The sequence below is a fragment of the Trachinotus anak genome, unplaced genomic scaffold (genome assembly GCF_046630095.1).
Source record: "Trachinotus anak isolate AG129_WGS33_773 ecotype Australia unplaced genomic scaffold, CSIRO_AGI_Tana_v1 ptg000014l, whole genome shotgun sequence".
Classification (NCBI taxonomy): domain Eukaryota; kingdom Metazoa; phylum Chordata; class Actinopteri; order Carangiformes; family Carangidae; genus Trachinotus; species Trachinotus anak.
In genome coordinates this window covers 10164956-10181211 of record NW_027273865.1, presented here as the reverse complement: position 1 = coordinate 10181211, position 16256 = coordinate 10164956, and the positions used below count along the sequence as shown (strand labels likewise).

The 16256-nt window shown below is 39.0% G+C and overlaps 1 protein-coding gene across 1 annotated transcript; it reads right to left on the bottom strand.

The window, feature by feature from the left end:
* Positions 1–1963: 1963 nt before the first annotated feature.
* On the bottom strand, positions 1964–15278 carry p4ha3 (prolyl 4-hydroxylase, alpha polypeptide III). Its single transcript, XM_071497170.1, has 13 exons — positions 14955–15278; positions 13420–13574; positions 13078–13301; positions 9522–9671; positions 9386–9437; positions 9079–9236; positions 7792–7968; positions 5169–5233; positions 4833–4992; positions 4686–4748; positions 4135–4203; positions 3086–3182; positions 1964–2169 (listed from the first exon to the last, which is right to left on the bottom strand). The coding sequence occupies exons 1-13, from the start codon at positions 15140–15142 to the stop codon at positions 2099–2101; spliced, it is 1629 nt and encodes a 542-aa protein (XP_071353271.1). The 5' UTR covers positions 15143–15278; the 3' UTR covers positions 1964–2098.
* Positions 15279–16256: the final 978 nt, after the last annotated feature.

The following is a 16256-nucleotide window of genomic DNA, read 5'->3' as shown; positions in this document are numbered from 1 at the left end:
AAAACAAAGAGAGTAATTAGGCAATTAAACAAAACAGAGTAAAGGCTAGGCTTAGGTTAGGCTTGCCCACATTATGTAATAAAAATAACACACACAGCATTGCAGAGAAATTCAGTTTCACCCAATTAAATAAAACAGATAAAAACAAAACAAACTTTTGTGAAACCCGTGATTAGTTACAATAAAAGCATCACACTCATTCACTGACTCCATGCAGCCTTCTTTAACACCACCAGCAGAGGGAAGCACTGATCTGTCCATTATTGCTGGAAAGCTGCTTACTGACAGAACTGTGTCATGATTTTCTTTCTTTTTTGAAATTATGCTTGAACTTTCTGCTTTACTTATTTTGTTCTGTTTTGCTGGGCATTTGTGCTGTCAGTCACCCATTCAATGTCTTTATAACAAGTTATCAGCTAATTAGCTATTTCTTTCTGAAACTTTGGGAAATGTGTGGTTTGAGGTTTAAAGATGGTCCTCTGAAAATATAAGTCTGACTAGTAGGTACAATATATGTTTCAATCAATATAGCCAAAGTAGTTGCAAACCTTTTACAACACTGTACTCTTTTTGTACACAAATAGGTTTTTGGTCTGATATACTTTATGTTTGAGTCTAAATGTAGACAAAACTGTGTTTTTAATAATACTAATCTCATATTAGTCACTACAGTGAGGTTAGAAACAGCTTCAGAATAGCAGGGTCTTCCTATTCATCAGTTCACAGGGAAAATAATCAAGTCCTGCTGTTAAGTGCATACCCTGGAATGTGCAATATGTATCAAGTATATGGTCTGTGCTTATTTTTTCTGTGTGTGTGTTGAGTGTCTGTCTGTTTGTATGCACTGTGGTGAGCTGAAGACATAAGGTATTAGCAGAGGTATTGTTCCTTCCCCTTCTTTTTCACTTTCACTGAGTACTAGCAGCAGGAAAAAACAGTCACATATAGAGAGGCCTGGCGTTTCCTTGAGCTAATACAGTGAATTTGAATACTTTGTATGTCCCATCTCACTCTGTTTTAAGATAGGTTATGACCTACTTAGACACAGATATCTGAGATATCTGAGAGGTATGCAGACAGCGCTGGTTGTATGAGCTCAGACATGAAGTTTTGAGCAGGCGGGTTCACAATCATTGGGCGTGCAGATGAACATGATTAATGACCAGTCTGTGAAGCTCAATAAGAGGCTGACAGATCTGACTCAATTGTTCCATTAGAAAGTTTATTACATCATATCAAATTTAGAGAGTCTCCCACAGGCAGCGATGACCACATCGTTCAGTCAGCTGGGAATAATCATGCACACTCACAATGACTGGTTCCTTTGACGCATAGCACCAGTCTGAACTGCAGTCCTGAGGTCTGGGATGACCAAACATGGAAGAAATTTAACCAAAATCTCTGTAGATAAGTTATAAATTACTTTTTTCTACCTGGTAGAGCACATGCTTTGCATCTACTTGTGCCAACAGTTCAGTGAAGCATTATCACTCAAACAGTGACAAATTTTCAAACCCAGAAAATTCTAGATGTCTTATGCATCGGTTTATACACATCCATCCTGGCAAACTGAGTATCTTTGTAAAGTTGGCATTTACACATTTTAAAGTGTTGAGAGTCTGCACAAAGTTCAGCTGTGTTGACTGTAATGACAGACCCTTTAGTGGGCCCAGTATAGGAAAAGAGCTGCATAACATATACGTTTTTAAGCAAGCGGGAGGTAAACAGGCTTGCACAGTTAACTGAAACCAGCACAGTGTGCAAAGGCAGAGGCCTCTCTCCATCTGCAGAAACTAGCCAGTAGGAGCAAGACAGCATTTGGCCTCTGGGGGCCGATTGCCAGCTGCCCCACTCCTCTTCCACTCCGCCTCTCTGCGTTGTGCTATCCATGTCCACTCCAGCAGTGTCCGCTGAATGCTACAGGCTCCCTGGGGCCTGGGGCTCCAATCACAGATGCAGACTGCCCCTTCAAGGCTTTCACCCCCCTGTCTGTGTGTTCACTTTTTGGCTGCCTCTGTCTCTTTGCCTTTAAGTGTGCCTCTCAATTGTAGAGGCTGGCTCTTGTACTCCAAGGGGCCCAGCTAATGCTCCACCCCTCTCACTCTTCAGGATTCAGGCTGCAGCGATGTTGGAACTCTTGGCCATACTCATGGATCCATTTGTTTGCCACTGGAACATACAGACAGATCCAAACTTTGTTTACATTTTAATAGAGAAAAAACATTGTTTGAAGTTTTCCTGCCTTTGCATATTTTAAACCTTTTTGCTAATTGTGTTTGTAAAGTAAAATGGTGGAAATTAACCATGTATATTCACTAAAGTACTGTATACTCAAGTATTTGTTTACTTGAGTATTTCACTTTTATACTACTCTGTACTTCCATCCTTATAGATTTCAGAGGGAATACTTTTTAGTCTTAACAGCTATAGTCACTGGTTTATCTACAGATAAAGATGTGTGCATATAAAACTTTTTACCATGTCACTAAATATGATGTTGCATGTTACAGATTAAACTCTCTACAAGTGTGAACAGTTTGTAATACACTTTACATGTAGCAATTCTTCAGAACAAGTTCATTTACTTTTTTGGAAAATCCCATACATTTGATTAGGTACAATTTTATTTGTAACAGAGTATTTTTAGATTGTGGTATTGTTACTGTTACCAAAGTCCTGAATACTTCCTCTACCACTGGTAAAGAAAACCCATAACATTAATGCTGCTCTGTGATGATTAATATCTGTCTGATCGTTTAACTGGGTCCCTGGCACATGCCTCTGCGTTGGGATATTGACGGCCTGAGCCAACCAGCAACAGATGTTTAGCTTCTAAGATGAGCCCTCAGTGTCTTAACTGCACTCTGTAACATCTAAATGCATAATGCAGCACAGATGTGGCCTTGCTGCTGTACAATTGCTCCTGTAGTACAGTAAGACTGGGAAACAGCATGATATTAATGCAAAAACAGCTCAATGTGTTTAAAGAAAACTTGCCGTGACTTGTTTTTTCCCATATTTACATCACCTCTTGGCACCTTTTGAGAGCATCATCACATCATGTCCTGAATCCACTGAGTCTTACCCCATTTGTCCCCAATAAGAACAGGGCAGCCAGCATGGAGGGTGTCCACGTCTCCCTGACCATTTCTGTGGAGATTCCACCAGAAGATGGCGGCTTTCTGTGATACGAAAAAGAAAGAACCACTTTAAATGAGTTGGAAAAGTGGTTTGGTCTAATCTAAGGTTGCAACCAACAACTATTTTCATTATTGATTAATCTCACAATTATTTTCCTGATTAATTGATGAATCATTTGGTCTATAAAATTTCAGAAAGCAGTGAAAAATGCATCACAGTTTCCTAAAGCCCAAGGTGATTATCTCATTTTGTTTCAGTCCAAAACTCAACAATATTCAGATTACTATAATAAAAGAAACAAAAAGTAGAAAAACCTCACTGATAGATCGAATGATTAAATACTTAACCCTTGTTTTCTACAGGGTAACATGGGTGAGCTTAAATGTTCTTTTATAGCAGTGCCCTATAGTTAAATGAAATGAAAAAAACAGAATAACAGAGTCAAAGTGGACAGGCACATGTTTAACACAGACTAACACACATATACATGTGATATACAATATGCACGCACTCACAAGTAGGTAAGGAACGATTAATGAGAATGAAGTTATAGAGAGGTACAAGGGTCAAGGTTATTTTTCTGTGGATTACAAATGTAGCTTTATTCCTCTAGTAACAGACAGGACAGAATTTCAAGTATAAATAAGTATTTCATTGGTCAATTTATCAGTTCATGAGCTTCATTTATTTTCTGTATAAACAGCCAGGAAGTGAGATGTCAGTAAAATGAAAGGTGAAAGGTTAAACCTTCCACTGCAGCTCATTTATCAACCCAAAAACAGCTCCAACTTCCACTGAGGCTCAACTATACAACAGCAGTATTGTGGTTAAAAAAATCTCATGGCTGATGTTGCTTCAATCTGACCTTTTGGCATTTTGACAGCTGCACCAGAGAATGTGAGAGAGGTGAAAATAATCTAGCTCCAGGCAAAAATGACATGAGGACCAAAGAAGCTGCTTTTAGTTCATCTGAGACATTCGCAGTGTGTTTACCTCCACGACAGGAGCACTGAAGTTGGCGTAGATGAAAGCTGTTGACCCACCTGCCTCGACAGAGCTGAGCTGTGGAAAAGGACATTCCTTCAGAGTTGTGTCTTGTGTTTATGTGCTGTGTTATGAAAAGCCACTCTGTCTACTGCACTCTGCTGTTACAAAAAGCCATTCTTTTTGTTATCACTATCCAATTTTCACATTGGGTTCTTCATGACAATAATACAAAAAAGAACAAATAAGAAATTCAAAGGCAAAATTACAGAAGTCCACTCTGTAATGAAGGTCAGAGACAGAAAATAGAGTTTGGTTTACGTTTGTTGCATGAGAGAACATCTATAAAAGTGTAATTTAGGCAGTGAGGTCAGATCGAGTCTGAGTTTCTCAGACAGGCTGTTCCAAAGTCTTGCAGCTTTCGTGGCACAAGCCTGACATCTTTGTTTTTAATTTAGACTTCAGATCAGCCATCAGGAACCAAGAACCTGCCCAAGAACCTATGGCTGCTGTTTGGGTGATGCAGTGTCAGAAGATGGTCAGAAGAAGAATTCACTCACATATATCATAAAGGTTGCCACTCGATTCCCAGTTTTCAGTTTGAACACGGGACTTGAAGGTGACTGGTTACATAAAAATGCAAACAGACATTAGAAAGCAGCAGTAAATCATTATAAATGTAATCACAGGTCAAACAATCAACTTACTGTTGCATGGTCAAAGTGAGGTTCATAATGGCCACCAATGCCATAATTCACCACTTGGAGGTACTCGCCATATGGATGCTTCACGTTCAGACCTGTGAGCATGGAGATCCTCTGGTCCAGCTTCCCAACAACGGAGTGTGCTGAGTCCTTCAGCCATGCACTAGAAATAAGACATGTTTATAAAAATATCTATCATTTTCATACTTTTATTACCCCTGCAAATGTTTGAAATTGAATTTGCACCAAGACTAGCCCGCTAAACATGCTCGTATGAATTAAATAACAGATAATAAACAACAAACTGTTACAAGTAACAGTATTGTAAGTAATTTGTACCTCTTGCTGATGCGATAGTCTGCTGTTGCTTGTTTCTCTCCAGCTGCCACCACAGACCTTCTCAGCTTGTTAGCAAAGATAGAAAACAGCATCTTATGTTTGTGATTGTTACAGGAGCCAAGCTTTGATGTCCAGCTGCAAGCCCTGACAAAGTGTGAGTAATAGCATGAAAATATGCTCCAATGACATATCCAAAATTAAAACTGGGAGCAGATCAGAAAAGGGAAAAATCCAAAACTGCCATGATGATGGACTTGCAATTAATCCATCTTACTTTGGATAATAAAGTAAATCATTTTCAACTGAAAACCAAAAAAAAAAAAGGACGCAAAGATGTAAAAATTTCACCAATGTGCAGATACACCACTTTCTCCACAGACAACAGTTTCAAGTTTCATTTTGTCTCAAAGTAGACCTCAAAGTCTGGGTCTGGAAGGGGGTCTTAAGAAGTCCAGATGTTTTGGACCAAGTATTCCATTCTTAGAATTTATTTGGACAGCAAAATCATCACACTGCTTTCCGCTCATGTCATACATTTTTCAGTTTGCAGCAGTTACATAAGCTACCACAATGCTCTATGCAGAAAACACAATATTTCTGATCAATTTTGCTGCTCAAACTCCTGATAACATCCAGGTACCTTGACCACTAGAGACATTACTTCATTCAACTCTAAAGTGCTGACAAAAACCATTTCAAAGAGGTAAAACACTAAAACAAATAAGTCAACTAATTATTTCACACATCAGTTAATCACAAAAAATCTACACAGAGGCACATCTGTTTACTTAAAACACACTTGTGTTCTTGCTGGTTCCCTGGGGTCCAGCACGAACAAAGCGTGAGCCATGATCACAGTTAACAAATGCTACTCACTGCTCCAAACTAATACTGTACCGTGGGCCTGTTCTCAATCAACCCACAAGCTGACATAATGATGAAATAAGTACAGGGGTTTCTATTCAAGCAAAGTATGGAAAACTCATTTAAGAATGCCAAAACCTCACAGAAACTATAGGGCAGCAGTAGAGTTAGCCCACCAAATATTCCCTAAAGTAACCGAGTCAGCACACTGTGAGCCGATTTCATTAAATCTGCATTTTTGATAGTTGTGTTAGATAGATACCCAAGCGCTGTGATAGTGGACTGAATATTTAGCAGAGGAGCCCAGCAGGGTATTTTGCAGAGTTTGAGACACCCTGCCAAGTTTTCACAGTAATGTATCCCTCATTCCTTTACGCCGCGCTAAATGTTTGGAAGTAGACCAACTCTTCCTCCATGGGGTCTTTCCAGGATCTTTCCAGCAGGAAAAGGTACATGGTTGGCTTAGACCCCAGCAGCCAGGGAGACATACAGCAGAGCACATTATCAGGAAATATATGTAAACGTAATATTTACAAAAAATCCCTTTTGATAGACACCATTCCTCCTGATCCGATAAATTCAACTTCAAATTCTTTTTCCTTTTCAATTTATATTACTATGGAAAAGTTTAATGAGTAACGTCTACTCAAAATATCAAAAGAAAAAACAACCCGTTATAATGACCCATTTAAAGCATAATACTATCATAGGTTTCACAGTATTATTTTATTATTAATTCAACAGAGGCACTGACTTGTAAGCACCTTTTTGCTGTTGTAGTCGGTGGAGGTGGAGCTAACTGTCAGATAAATGTGTAAAACCTCCCTGTAGAGGTTTGGAACTAAAAGTTGCATAAAATGAAAATACTCAAGTAAAAGTAAATCACAAGTGTACTTCATTACAATACTTGAATAAATGTCCAAACACCACAAACTCTCCGGTGCAGGTGCATACATACTGTAGCTACGATATTAGATCCTTCAAGTCAGAGGGCAAGAAAACATTTGACACAGTGCCAGTAATGAAGATGTGGTAGATGACCAGTGACGCCTTGTGACTAGTGTTCTTATTTCACTCATCAGAAATAAAATTGTTGGGTCCCTGCCAATCCACAGCTCATGTCAGGGCACGACAGTAGTTGCACTTTTAAATACTGTACTGTGTGACTTCCTAAAGGTAGGTCTATAAAAGGTGGATTAAAAAAAAAGGTTGAGGTCCAATTTAGGATAGAAGCCATATAAACATCTCCATTTGAAATTACACTTCAAGCTAAATGACAACTTTATAGTCCTGCTCAAAAGCTGCCAATTTGATCACACTTTTAGTTCCAGGAAAGCAAACATCTGGGACAGAGGAAAATAAAAATGTGTGGGCAAACATCCTAAGATAACCAGTAATACCAGCAGAGCCAATCCTAACAGATGTTTTGGTAGTTTTCTTTCAAGAAGCCACAAAGACACAATATATTCTAAACAAATAATATAAATGTGGACAAATATAAAACAGTAATCCTGGTACTGTTCAAAAATACCTCATTCTTCAATGTGAGACTAAGGTACAAAGCGTTCACATAGCAGTAGCAAAATATGAACTTGAGTCATCTGTTTGCTGATTTCAACAAACTGAACAGACTCTTTTGAACTTTTGCTGTTGTCAAGAAAGACTGGAAGACTTAATCAGAATAACTGACATATTGGACATACTGTATTTTTTTTTTTCACCTAAAGTTGTGATGAAAATGCGCTGCGCTGGTACTTACTCCTGGCTGGGCAAGCCTCTTGACATCTTCAGCCTCTGCGTCAGTGATGAAGTTGTGGTAGAGGACAACATATGGCTGCAGGCTCAGCACTTCACGTTTTACTGGCAGCAGTAGCAGCCAGGGATTGTCGTTGGTGAAATAGTCACAGAATAGTCTGGGGTTTTTGAAATGCATTGGCTGTTAGGAGAAACAGGCATTTGAAGTCCATTAACAAGTTCAAAACAGGGACTATTTTCCTTTTTCAACCACAAACAATTACTCAAAGCATTGTTCTATCCCCAAATAAGTCTTTTTATGGCCAAGGAAACTCCCATTACAAACCTGGATCTTGATGAACTTTTGGATAAAGTATGAAACTTGAGAATTTTATCATATCTTTAATTAACTATTTGGACTTGGTTTAAATGAAAATGAAAACTTCTTATTTTTGTGTGGGTGTTTTTTAGCTATGCTAGCAGTGTGGCCCTATGGATGTGGTCAGTGCACCACTTGGTCCAGCCTGAAATATCATTTTTACACAGACTTTGGTGATCCTCCGACTTTTCCTCTTGCACCATTGACATTTTAGTTTTTTAGTTACAGTTCTTAAAACCAACTGGATGATTTGCCATGAAATTTGGTACAAAATCCATGATGTTGAAAAATGAATCCTAATTATATTGTTGGTCTCGTAACTTTTCCTCAAACTCCATCCACAGATATGAGTTCTAATTTGTCTAATACTTGGGTTTATGACCAAATATCTGCAAAACATTCCCATCAGCCTCAGCTGTACTTTGTGTTGGGTGCTAGTTGGCAAATATTAGTATGCTAACACACTAAACTAAGATGGTGACCACCAACATAATAACATCAACATTAGCATTTAGCTTAAAGAACCAGCATGGCTTTAGACTCTTGTTATCATCCAAATTTGATTTAAATAATAATCAGACATTGCTGTATAATACCATATATAACCACACACAGGATAATTATGATTTTCTCACAGCCACTTTCAACATTTAAGTTGTACCCCATAACATTACACATCTAGGGGCATAACTCAAAATTTGGATATATTAGTACAGACATATGCAAAGATTTGGGCAAATTACACATTATTTTGATTTATAATAGTGACAATAAGTAAATACAAACCCTGCAGCGCATACTGTACATGCACATATTAGATGGGGTAATCAAGCACTGCCTTAGTAGGATGCCCAAACCTTTGTCCCTTATCCTTTCTATATATTTTTCTAACACACACAGCATGTGTCCAGAATGATTAATTGTGATGAATACCTGAGAGCCTTGGGTCTGGCAGAGTCTCTCATAAGTGTCCCTGGTCCATAAATGTTTGGATGAGGGTCTCCTCAACCCACTGACCCTGGGTGGACTAGCAGCAACCAGCAGTTTTTCATATTTCTCAATGTTCTGCAAAACTCTTCCATTCATTGGATCTGAGATGAAACAAATGTTGTGTAGTCAAAGAAGAGGTCACACTGTTCACTGAGGCAAAAATACAACCTGCAAAGAGGGTTTTTCAGGGGCTGTTTATGCAGCACAGAAAGGATTAGCAGCAAAGGACAATTTGACTCAAAAGATTTACCGTAATGCAGTAACTCCTGAGATAGACTCAGAGCATAGGAGACGTTTCCTGTCTGAAACAACGAGAGGAATTTAGAGCAGTCCAAACCATCAATCATCTTAGAAATATGTTGTTTTTTTAATGTCCTTCTCCCTACTTTAAAGTGAGAGAAGGCCAGATGATCCAGAGCATCCCCTAAAGTCCCCTCATTCTCAGGGCTCCACTCGCCTCCTGTTCCCCTGAAGAGACGCACCGACTCCTCCAGCCACTGCACTGAGTGGTAGTAGTCTTCCTGCTCGTAGGCCACCTGTGTAAAAAAAATAATAATTTTAAGAGACTTTGTGTCTACACTGTAGGCCCAAATATCTACCAGTAGTTGCATGCAGAGAGTATGCCAGAGATGGTGAGGTTTTTAAGAAACACATCCACTTAGCAGCAGTAAGGCTAGTTTTGAGCTGGCATCAGCAGTCAGAAATAGACTAGTTTCTTGTACCAGTTTTATCACGTCATGCAGCTGGCATAATTTTGTCACCCTGGCATGCTGGATGTAGACTGCCTGTGGGCCAAGCCATTTTGGCTACTTCAACTTCAATTGAACTGAATTACCAAAATGGCATTTTTTAGTTGGTGGCAGGAGGGAGGAGTGCAGAAATGTGATGTCAAATACATTGGATAACCAGCACAGAAAATATGAAACTTTAAAACTTCGTGAAAGTATCCTATTGGATGAATTAAGCCTTTTAATTTTGGACCTTTTTAGAGATAGCTGTACTTGTTTCTGATGCCTCTGAATGTGATTGTCTTTCGCTGGCTGTGCTGCTGTTCTTAATTTCTCTGCTGTACCCAGAGCTCTCTTACAAAAAAGATCTTAATGAAAATACCTGATTAAATGAGATTTTTAATGAGATCAGCTTTATTTAACCTAAATCTAATTACAAGATGTGATGTAACAATCACTTCATCATTATTAAAAATATTATTATTAATTATTATACATGTTATTATAATATTATTATTTTTGAGAGTGCTATAGCAGTGAAGTCTTCATTTTCTAACCCATTTGGAATATGATGTCTTGGTGTTATTGACTATATTGCTGTAACTAACAATAATTTTCATTATCTCTTATTCTCTTTGTTGTTTTCTCAGTTTTTTGATGAATCATTTAGTTTAAAAAATGTCAAGAAATAGTGAACAATTCTCATTTCAATCTCCCAGAATTGTTTAGACTGACCAACAGTTCAAAACCCAAAGATATTGATTGTATTGACTGTTGTATAGGACAAAGAAAAGCTGCAAATTCTCACATTTGATGAGCTGGCACGAACCAATGTTTGACATTTTTGCTTGCAAGTAAAAGTATCACTGCGTAAGTAAAAAGACAAACTTGTACAGGTATGAAGCCTTTTGTGGCTCCAGAGGGAGCTGCACAAAATCTGATTAATTGCCTGAATTGACATCAATTTAGTCAGCGTCAGTTTGCTCTGAAGACTGCAAGTTTGAAAATAAAAAAATCTGGGGGTGTGGAGTTAGAAATAGGTCAGCTCACCATACCTCTGTTGCTCAACCCTCAACTCTGTTTGAGGTTCGCAGCCTGAGGCTACATTAGCTGCTTTTAACATAACACACCCGAATCTGTGACCGAATTGTGGGTAGTCAAGTTGCATTGTAGGCCCCAGGTTTTTGAAAAAAAAGAGGAATGAGTAGAGTTAAAATTTTGACATCTGTGGTTCTGCTGCATCATCGGTAACCTTTTTGTGGTGTACTCTTGGCTCCTCAGTCAAATACACTGAGGATGAACATACATGTCTGTTGATCAAGGAACACCTTGAGCAGTATTTTTACATTTAGACAGTCATGAACACTGGCTAAAGTCTCCTTTGCTCCTCGCCTGGTTTCAAACCCCTTTTGGGCCTGACTTGACTTGATTAAGTGGGTGCTAACTAGGCCTGACAGCACCCACATGGGAATTGGGTGGCATGTGGCTCCTCCCATCACAGATTATATTCACAACCCCTCCAGACAGCACACAAACAAAAATACCAGTGTAGCATTTAATCTCCCAACACACACATACTCACCACTTGGCTAATCAAACACACTGACTTGTCTAACCGACCACTTCACAGCATTACACCCCTTAATTTGGGAGCTGTTAGTCTCTACAGCAATGGGCTAAAGAACAGTGAATTCTTTAAAAAACGGTTCATATTCAGCAGATCTTCTCATTGCCTGAGGGGCGCTTCAGACAGCTTTAAAATTCCTCCAATGAAAGTGACAAGCTACAAGTTTCTGTTAACACACCCTACTGGAAGAGCAGTTTAACAGCCATATAAAAGCATTTGCAGGCAACTCTTTTACTGACAACACCCCAGAACTAACCATCTCTGTTTACAGATTGTCTCATATATAATCTCAGCCTCAGTGCAAGTGAAAGTAAGCTGTGCTCCTCACTCCAAACACTTAACGTCTGCTGCATGAGATAATGTCTTTTCCATACAAGAAGATGCCTCTCCCACACAGCCCCCTTCCCTTACACATCACCACTGTACATAAACAGTGGAATCTACCATGGGGAAACCTTTTTTTCTTTCTTTCAGACTTGTAGAATAGCATATTCATCTTCACATGAAATGGATTCCCAGGCACGCAATGGGAAGACCTCCACTTTTTCCAGGCTGATGTTTTGGATTCCCACCACACAATGCCTGACAGACCTTTGGGTTGGGATGTTAAACAGGGAAGGAAATTTTCAAAGCAACATCTTTCAACATTTCTCCATTTCTTTTGTTTACATGGGCACTTGTAGCTTATTATTGGTCAGAGAAGTGACCCACAAGGATGACAGATGTCCCAGCACACTTACATCACATGTCCTTTGCTATATTTTAGGAAATGGAGATGTGACAAATAAGCAATGGTGGAAAGTAGCAAAGTACATCAACTAAAGGTCTTTACTTAAGTACACATTTGAAGTACTTGTACTACACTGCTTCCAGTATGTTCCTTCATACATCTACCTCATCATGAGAGGGAAAATTGCACTTTTTACTTCACTACAGTCAGTACAATTACTTTGCAAATCAAGATATTAAAAAATCTAATACATTGTTGAAGATGAAACGTGGTGTGGTTCCCAACTTTTTTTTTGGCACAAATAAAGCAGGGTCTGTTTAGGGCTCCTTGTCACATTTCAAATGTCTATGAGTTGTTTTTAGTGGCATGGATGAGTGATTTCCCCTCTAAACTTCTCAGTTGGTCTCATTTAAATAACTGTTTGAGTATCAAAAGGTGAGGCTCTTCAATATCTCACAAAAAAACAAAGATAAGAGAAATGTCAAAAAAATTAAAATTAAAAAATTTAATTAATGTGACTCTTTTTAAACTAAGGTAACTGTATATAAAATAGCTAAACCTACCGCCGCCTCGACCAGGTACAACATCAAAGTGCTACTTAGAGATTGATGCATCAGTAAAAATCTAATCATGCCGTATACAACAGTCACAGAGTCATTACTCTGCATTAAGAGTACTTTTAATTCAGATTTAGTACATTGTGCTGGGTTACTTTGTAGTGTAGTGAAATCTCATATTTTTAAATTGTTGTATCAGTATGTTTGCTTAAATAAAAGGTCTTAGTACTCCACCACCATTAGAGATAGGTTAAAAACTATGTTGTGAATCAACAAAGGAAAAAAAAATGGATTGTGTACCTTTCCAACCAGAAAGCAGTCATCACCAGACAGTGGGACAGAGACTGCAGGCATGAAGATATCAATAGACTTTCCATTAGTGACTTTCTGGAAACGACCCCTCACAAGGCTCGCAACTTGGAGAGCATACACATCCTGCAGCCTCATCAGCCCCTTGGCGGCCCCCTGGAGGTCTTCCAATTTGGGCAGATCGGCCTCTTCTTCCTCGTAACTGGACCTGAGGGCTGGACAGGAGAAGGCCAAAAGGTGAACTGGGGAGGGGGTTGGTGGTGACAACAGAGAAGAATGGGGGTGTTTAGTTATCACCACCAGATGTGTCTGTGAAGAAGGCCATGAGCCAACCTTGTGCGTTCTCCAATGCTTCATTACTGTAAACGACATTCAGCCACTCTGAATGAAGCCGCTTGATCAGCGTGAATGCCACCAGAGGGTTTGCCATCGCAGTCTCCGGGCCTTTGTAAAGTTCAGTGTGAAGGTCAGACACTTTGGCATAAAAGCTGCGTGAAAGAACATAAACTGTGGTTACAAAAAGACAGAAAAGGCTAAGCAGTCAGTTTCACATGCAACGAGTAAGGCCTGGGAACCTTAAGGTGCTCCTGAAGACCTAAACACTGGTCATAGAAAAGAAAATGTCCTTTGGGCAGAACAAAAAGAGAATTGTATTAAAACCCTGTATTAAATACTGGTTTAAAAACCCACCAGTTTTAACCTCACAGGGTCTTCATCAGTGTGGAAATAGAGCGATTGATTACTCAATATACTCAATATAAACAATACAATGGAAATAAACTGTTTTCATATAATTAAATAACCAACCAACCCAGAAGTAACTGGAAAAATAAAAAAATCACCATCAAATCTTATCACACAGTATGATGCAATCCCAAAAATTTGAATCAAATTATAGTCCAGATTTTCAGCAGAGAAGGATGGAAAGCTGCATCTTATCACATGTATATATGTTAATCTATTAAACTACTAGCTGCATTCTTTTTAAATTTTGAACAACTCTGCATACTCTGCATCAGCACAGTGTGTTCCTAGACTCACTTTGTTTGGTTTCTTATCTGCTTTTATTTTTTTATTTTTGTATTATCTACTTTATTTTGTGAGAAAAACAGATCACTTAGAAGAATGACAACAAAAAATGACTCTTGAATCTTGGTAATGGTCCATTATCATAATGTCAAAACAAATCAGTAAAGTTGATGCTTGACTCTTTTTCCAACCCCACACCACAAAAAAGCAACCACAACTGAGCTCCTGACTTAGGTTTCATGGTGAAAACGTCTCCTCCATAAAACTTGTGGCAGTTATTTCCACACAGAAACTGTTGAATCATGAGCATAAATTGGTGGGAGGTGACTTGATAAGTCTCAGTCATTCACCTTCATACATAATAAAAGTTTCTGGGCAAGAGAAAGAACGTCCTACAGCCATTCTCCCTTCACAATTTATTGATTCAAGTCATTGATGTAATTGCTAATATCTTGAGCTGGAAATCAAATCACTGAGGTATAAAGTGTAACTGCAGGATTCCTTGCTGTGTGTCTGAAAATGTGACCATATCCAAGAAAAACCTCCACATGCTCTCATCATCATGCTCAAAAATTGTGTTCCATTATTATTCACTGTGTAGAGCAGCTCCAGAATTGGTCACTGGATGATATCATCACCACAGAGCAGTGGATTAAAGAGGATTTTCCCTTTCATTCTCCTCAAATAGCCTGTATTAGAGTTGCAGCGCTCTCCCTCACGCATGTGCAGCCACAGATCTATGGGGACAACAATGAGATATTTCATCGCTCACATGGAAATGGAAAAGCGCTCATCTCTCTGAAGTGTGATCATCACGCATTATCATGCACGTCACTCACCGCCTGATGTCCCGCAGCCTCTCCAGCTCGTGGTCAATGTAAGTTCTCAAGTAATCGATCAGCCTCCGTTCAACGCTGATCGCCTGCTTTACGTTCAGCAGCGACGTATACATTTCCCCCAAGGCCACGGGGACCACAGCTACAGCCAGGAGGCTCCAGCTAAAGTAAACACGTGTAAGACCATTCATTTCCAGCGCAGACAATACACTTCTGGTTGTTCCCTTTCATCGACAGCAGCTGCAGTGTCCCAACCCCACTCACTTTTCCTCAACAGCAGCAGCGCTGAGGATCTCCAGGATCTGCCCCTGGCTCTGTCTCTCTCCCTCTCTGTCTGTGTCAAACGTGTCTCTACTGTCCACACGGGGATCCCTCTCAGATCTGTGATCAGCTTTCACTGACCGGCCTCAATTCAACCACATCAATGAGTTTATTTCCTCTGTAATAACAGGAATCCACAAAACTTTTATGTTATAGAGTTTGGGTCCAGCGCCAGTTTGTGGAGGCTGTTTCTGATTAAATGAGCCTGGCTGCATGCAAACAAATTATGCCACGGTGGGCTTTACTTTGTATGCCACCATTATTGTATATATATTTGTATTCATTTTAATGCTTTGAAGTGGGTGACTAAGGTGAACCGTTTGCTTTCTAAACTGTTATGAGTGCATTTGGATATTAAGTTTGGAGTCACAGCGTCACCGGCAGCCTACAGCTCTGTACAACAACCAAACTGTGGTAATGAGCTCTACACATCTGTACAACTGAGACCTCTAGTGGCATCAGGGTGTGATGTGATTCGCTGCACAGCAACCAAAAACAACCAGTACATAAGGGATTTAACTTGTGATAGGAATTCACAGAAAATGTGCAATGAAAAAAAAAAAAAAAACGATTTCAGTTATGTGGTCTCAAGAGGTATTTGTTAAGTATTTTTTCTCTCTTATTGACAATGCAATTACATAAAAACAATACAAAAAATGTTATTCATTTTACACATACTTCAATTATGATTAAAAAAAAAAGAAAATTACACATTCACAATTTTACTTAGCATATTTGCCCCCCTGAAGAAGACAGTGGCTTGCAGTTACATTCTGTATTACTATTTATTAGGATATTTATATATATTATATATACATTTTGAGCAGCATCAAACCGGGTAACTTGTATATATTTGCAGAGAAGTATATATCTATAGATTAGAACAGTATGACATCTCCCTTATGAAGATGGGAAAATGTTTAGCAGGGTGGCTGCAGGTTAAAGTTAAGATATTTTAAGACTGTTTTTAATATCACATAGAAC

What these genes read in the sequence shown, in the direction of transcription:
- p4ha3 (XM_071497170.1), bottom strand. Translation starts at nt 15,142, where the DNA reads ATGAATGGTCTTACACGTGTTTACTTTAGCTGGAGCCTCCTGGCTGTA. An exon ending in AGGCTGCGGGACATCAGGCG is followed by an intron (nt 13,575 to 14,954) that starts GTGAGTGACGTG and finishes TCTTTCACGCAG; the next exon opens with CTTTTATGCCAAAGTGTCTG. An exon ending in ACTGCTTTCTGGTTGGAAAG is followed by an intron (nt 9,672 to 13,077) that starts GTACACAATCCA and finishes TTTTTTACACAG; the next exon opens with GTGGCCTACGAGCAGGAAGA.